Below are 6,457 nucleotides of genomic sequence, written 5' to 3'. Positions count from 1 at the left end.
CCAAGGTTACCTTTCAGTTTAGCCTCTGTGTATAATGATGCTGTCTTTAACTTACATACTATTATTAGGAATCCCATTAAGATATTAATGATTAATGATTAAAAAGACCCGTAGTGAACATTGGGTAAAGTTCTTTGAAATCAATACTTGTGCTATGACATTTCAGTGCTGTTCACTCTGGGTTTGTATATTTCCTAAGGCAGCTGCGAACAGATTTTTTGGTTGACCCTGTGATGTTAAATAATCGTGTCATGCTCAGGAGCTCCTGTAATGAGTCTTGTTTGACTGTTCACTGAACCTGCCTCCTCACATGGCCTTAGGCTCTTCCTGTTTTGTTGAGGTTGACTATAAAAGCATTGCCCATTGCAACAAAGCCTTTCAGACTGCAGAATGGCACCATCACCTTGACAGACTGACTGATGTTGCTATTACATCCATCTGAATAAAAAGTGTGTATTAGATACGTTTGTGCTCTTAAACCAATTCATACAGAAAAGTCTGTTTCGTTGTTCAGCATGGAGCTACCTGTATTCTCTGACGGTGTTCACCTTGCTGCATACAGACCCAGTCTCACTCTTCCAGTAACCAATGGGAAGCAAACACCTGGAGTTTTTGATGAGTCTGGTTACTATCAGTGTTATGGTGAAAGAAGCAGTGTAGCTTCCAAGGGATCCATACAAACTGGCTATGAGACTCTGGATGCCCCACCTCACTACGACTTCTATGCCAACACTGAGGTGTGGGGCCGGCAGAGGCGCTTCAGACCATCTCTGTTCCAGCTGCATGCAAACTTTGAGGTGAGGAATCTGGTTTTATCAGCTCATGTGGCCCTCATCTCCTTTCATCAAAAATGTAGAGTGAATTTTTAAAAGTCACTTTTTTTACTCACATTTAAAGGAATATTTTTGATCTTCTTCACATTTAATTTTGTTGTGAAAAATATATTAAGTTAAAATCACTGTTAAATCCAAATGCTAAATATAAATATAAATGTTCAACGTTAAATCTAAATGTTAAAAATAAATATAAATGTTAAAAATAAATATAAATGTTAAATATAAATATAAATGTTAAAAACAAATCTAAATGTTCAACGTTAAATCTAAATGTTAAAATAAATCTAAATGTTAAATGTTAGATCTAAATGTTAAATGTTGCTCTATCCTAAATATTTAGCTGACATGCAAATTCACACTGACGCCTAGCGGATATATCAAAATAAAAGCATCATAAAGAGATACAGTTCTATCTCTGAGCATTGTGAAATCTCTTTGTGCCCATCCAGCATTTTTACAGTGGGCAGTCCGGCTATAACCCGCAGGAGTCAGTTCTGACAGACTATGATTAGGATATCTGTATCACTTTATGAAGCTTTTATTTTGGTACTTCCGCTTGGCGGCAGTGTGAATTTGTAGTGGGCGCTGTGAGAACCAAAATAAAAGCTTCATAAAGTGATACAGATATCCCAGTCATAGTTGGTCAGTACTGACTCCTACGGGTTATAGCTGGACTGCCCCCCTTGAATGTTTTAAAGGCAGTTTTGGAGTCCACAAAGAGATTTTACAACACTCAGAGACAGAACTGACCCAGTCTATGGGACGGACAAGCTAAGTTGGTATTGCTAAGTCTGTATCGCTTTATGAAGCTTTTATTTTGGTAGTGGTTGCAGAGTGAATTTCCATATCAGCTAAATATTTAGGATAGCAGAGCAACATTTAGCATTTATATTTATATTCAACATTTATATTTATATTTAACATTCTGATTTATATTTAACATTTAGATTTAACAATGATTTTAACTTATATATATATGATGTAACACATGATGGCAGCAGCAAAATGAACTCGGCAGTCTACAGAAACATTTTGTCTGCCAATTTTAAAGAAATATGCAACCAAACTGATAGGGAGATCCTTCTTCATGCAGCAAGATAATGACCCCAAACACACTGCAAAAACAACAAAGGAGTTCATCAGGGGCAAAAAGTGGAAGCTTTTAGACTGGCCAAGTCAATCTCCAGACTTAAACCCTATAGAGCATGCATTTTATCTGCTAAAGAGGAGACTGAAGGGAGTAACCCCCCAAAACAAACAACTGAAAGAGGCTGCGGTGAAAGCCTGGAAAAGCATCACAAAAGAAGAATGCAAAAGTTTGGTGATGTCAATGGATCACAGGCTTGATGCAGTTATTGGAAGCAAAGGATTTGCAACAAAATATGAAGTCTTATTCACTTTAATTTATTTTAAGTGTATCTGTTCCAATAGTTTTGCTCACCTAAAAATGTGGTGGTCCTTTACAAATAATGCTATCTTCTAAGTTGTGTATCAGATCCAGATGTAAACACCTGGAAATAAAAGCTGAAAAGTTGATTTCTTGTCTCATGTTCATCTTTTGGTGTCAAACCCAAATGTTTCCAGTCTACAGCCAAAAAAGGGAATTGGCCTCACTGTTCCAATACTTTTGGAGGGGACTGTATATATATATACACACACAAATATTCCTCTAAATGTGATAAAAAAGTGACTTTTAAAAATTCACTCTACATTTTTATGAAGTTTTGGAGCTAAATGTGGAGAAATGTTGCTGTTATTTTCGTTGTGCACAACTTTTTTAATGGCGCCCCATAAAATACCACTTTCTCGATTCATCAGTCAGCTTTCATAATCTACTGTATCACTACTTTACCTGAAGATGACTTTACCCCAAGACTCTCATGTAAAACCAGTTGGCTAAGTGTTAGCAACAGCTTTTGTTGCAGTGTCTGTTTTTCACATATTGAAGGAAAAGTACATATTTAATCTAGCATCACAGTGCTCAAGGAAGAAAGCCTTAACAATATGATTTCTTATTCCAACATTTCTCCCTCTGTTTCATGTCCTAAATGTTTCTTCCTTATTAAGGTTAGTGACTTGTGCTGTACCAACTGTGCAGATAGATTACATTCTAATTCAAAAATCATAGCCACTTGTTTTTCTTTGACTAGAATGACACCAAACCACCAATGTATGAGGAGACAACAGGAGGACAGATGGAAGGAAGAAACAGCTCTGAGGAAGATGAGCAGGAGCAGAAGGAGACACCACCTGAACCTACTCGCTTTGGCTGGATCCAAGGAGTTATGGTAGGAACAGACAACTCAGCTCAGGCTTTGAGAACAGCATGGTCTACCAGGACTGTCCAGCAAAAATACAGGCCAGTTAGAACCACATTATGGAGTCTGCAGATCACTTGAAACATAAGCCAAAACCACTCCTCGTCATTTGTTTTGAGTACAGTTCTGATGCATACGGTGACCCTGAGGCCAATAGTAATAAATATTTCAAAAACGCAAAATAATTTTCACCTAACAAAATAAATTTCAGTTAACAAAATACATTTCACAGAACATAAATACATTTCAGAGATCACAAAATACATTTCAGAATCAAAAATACATTTCAGAATCAGGAAATAAATATTCAAGAAACCGGAGAGGGTACATGGTACTTGTTTGTGATTGGCTAAACCCAAGTCTGTCCGGCATCAGTCATTGCTCATTCCTGTTTACAGTGGATACATAGCAGAGCCAGCGTGAAATTTCAAGTGTTTACAAGGATGGAAGAGGAGCTTGAGTTGACAGCACAATACTTCAACAAGGGACATACAAATAGTGGGATTCTTGAAATGCTCTCCTCATGTCATGAAATACACATATCAATTGGAACCCTTAAATCACGCTTAAAAGACCTCAGACTACAGAGAAGGGGGGCAATATTGTAACGTCCGTCTGGACGCTATCAGGATGACGAGTTGATTCGTGAACACAAGGGCTTCATTAACCGGTCACTATCGGCCGTTAGCACGCCAACAAACAAACAAAAATCTTTGTTTGTCTCTTCTCTCTCTCTCTCTCTCTCTCAAATTCAAATTCAAATTCAAATTTGCTTTATTGGCATGAACAACGAGATATTATTGCCAAAGCACATAAATTCATACAGTACATTATATATATTCACAACACATTACACTCACCATATATACATTAATCACACACCATATTCATTACATATTATATTCATCACATACATATCAACCATATATTACATATTTTATATGCATTAATGAACGATGGTGTCACCTATACAGCATATCTCAATGTCCTCACCCGATTCGGCGCGCTCACAAAACACAAAGCTCTCTCTCTCTCTCTCTCTCTCTCTCTCTCTCTCTCTCTCTCTCTCTCTCTCTCTCTCAGACCTCCACCCCTCCCTCCTGCTGCTCACAGCCTTCCTTTATTTTGGTTCTGTGAAATTTATTTTGCGCTTTTGAAATATTTATTTCTATTGGCCTTCAGGGCCACCATAGATGCATACACAAATAAAATATACATTTTTCAGTTGAATTCACTCCACAATTGGTTGATAAATTTAGGACAAGGAATACCCAAGTAATGAGCAAATACACTCATGACATGAACACAATTACCTGAAATTGTTTTTTTTCTTAGGTTAAAAATATACTATGACGTTTCAATCAAATTATTATTATTTTTTTAAATGTTAGGATTATCTTCCCAAGAGCTTGATATTTTTCTCAAATGTCTGATCATATTTTTCCAAATCAATGTGTTACTATTCAATCTGTCATATAGAAAGTATACCACTTTGATTAGAGGGGATTATGCAAGAGGGCAAATAAGAAAAAAAACAACAGATTTTGAGAAAACAGTACAAAATGCAGGTTCAAGGTATCACAACTTGAGCATGTTAACAGTTCCTGACTCCACTTTCTTCGCTTGTGTTTGAGTCTGTGATTTTAAATTCCAGTTGCACTAATTTAACTTGCCAATAAGCTTGTTTTATAAGAGACCTTGGTTCAATGATCTCTGAAAACTTCACACTGCCTATGTTGTCAGCCTTGAACGATTCAGCCTTTGAGCTGGCTTTTACTTTCTGAGGTGCCAAAATGGTAATTACTCATGGTGATGGTTACACAGAAAAGAAACTTGCAATTTTTGAACACATCAAAGGAGAAATTAAATAATCTGGCCCTATGTCTTTGATGAATTCAGTCATCAAGGATCTCAATGTTTCCTTTCAGATCCGATGCATGTTAAATATCTGGGGGGTGATTTTGTACCTCAGACTGCCTTGGATCACAGCTCAGGCTGGTGTAGGTATGTGGGATATCTTACGTACTTACATCTCTAATTGGCACTATGTTTTTAGTTCTTATGTTTTTCTGAATGATTCCTTGTTTCAGGTCTGACCTGGGTGATTATCCTACTGTCTTCTTGTATAACTGGTATCACTGGTCTCTCAACCTCGGCTATCGCTACCAACGGAAAGGTCAAAGGAGGTCTGTTTACTGTACTGGACAACACAAGCAATAGTCTCTTAGTAAAATCTAAACTAAACTGAACTAAAATGACTTATTTAAAAGATAATGAACATGAGCACTTTATCAGATGTTGTTAGATTGTTATTCCACTGGGTTCTAACAAGATCATCACATTTTACAAAACACAAAATCCTCACTGCTACTCCTGGACCCTTTCATCCTCAGGTGGGACCTACTTCCTGATCAGCCGTAGCCTTGGTCCAGAGCTTGGTGGGTCCATCGGTCTGATTTTTGCTTTTGCCAATGCTGTAGCTGTTGCCATGCACACTGTGGGCTTTGCTGAGACCGTGGTTGACCTCATGAAAGTATGTGAAGCAGCTTTCACAGTGAACACATTTTGGATGTGTTTACGCTCACCTGTAATTTTGCTTTACTTTCTTCCTCAGGAACATGGAGCTTCCATTGTGGACCGAACCAATGACATCCGCATCATTGGCATCATCACTGTCACATGCCTGCTTGGCATCTCAATGGCCGGCATGGCATGGGAGTCAAAGGTACACCCAGTCAAACACTAGACCATGATAAGCTGCCACTGCAGTCAAGAGAATGTGTTTGTAACTTGTACATATGATGGATCTGGTACACGGATGTTGGACCACTGAAGACAAAGGAAATATAGTGTTAAGATAAACAGAGTTTGTCTCACACTCAGCTGACAGGACTGGCGGCACTTTTGGGGGGAGTTACATCATGTATATATTATACACGTATAATATATATTGAGAAAAAGTTAAAATTCTTTGTTGCCTGAAGTTTTATGAGATTATAGATAACCAGTACTTGATTATTTATAAGGGATTTTCTGAGAATTTTAACCAATGCTCTGTTCACCCCCACCAGTTTTAATGCTAATCATTTACTTGTTTTCAATTTAAATTCTCATTCCTTCTCACACACTCACACACTGGTGGCTATGCCACCAGGACCATATTGGGGTTAAGTATCTTGCTCGAGGATGCTTGAGCTGGAGATAGGATCAAACTGCCAAACAACTGAAAAACAACCAACTCTGCCAAGGAGCAGTAATCTGCCCAGCAGATGGCAGCTTTTCATTTGATGCACATTTTTGCTG

At 37.8% G+C, this 6,457-nt stretch overlaps 1 protein-coding gene across 1 annotated transcript in view; it reads left to right on the top strand.

Annotated features, from left to right (window-relative positions):
• Nucleotides 1-377: 377 nt before the first annotated feature.
• slc12a3 (solute carrier family 12 member 3) overlaps nucleotides 378-6,457 on the top strand; it is a 33,307-nt gene continuing 27,227 nt past the window's right edge. Inside the window, exons 1-6 of the mRNA XM_034686512.1 lie at nucleotides 378-797; nucleotides 2,987-3,124; nucleotides 5,083-5,158; nucleotides 5,245-5,340; nucleotides 5,548-5,687; nucleotides 5,769-5,879. Of these exons, the coding sequence (XP_034542403.1) occupies nucleotides 516-797; nucleotides 2,987-3,124; nucleotides 5,083-5,158; nucleotides 5,245-5,340; nucleotides 5,548-5,687; nucleotides 5,769-5,879 (843 nt within the window). The 5' untranslated portion in view covers nucleotides 378-515. The remainder of the gene's footprint in view (nucleotides 798-2,986; nucleotides 3,125-5,082; nucleotides 5,159-5,244; nucleotides 5,341-5,547; nucleotides 5,688-5,768; nucleotides 5,880-6,457) is intronic.

The sequence above is a fragment of the Notolabrus celidotus genome, chromosome 6, assembly GCF_009762535.1.
Source record: "Notolabrus celidotus isolate fNotCel1 chromosome 6, fNotCel1.pri, whole genome shotgun sequence".
In the NCBI taxonomy this organism is placed as follows: domain Eukaryota; kingdom Metazoa; phylum Chordata; class Actinopteri; order Labriformes; family Labridae; genus Notolabrus; species Notolabrus celidotus.
Note: the sequence above shows the minus strand (reverse complement) of the source record. Positions and strands in the feature narration are given on the sequence as shown.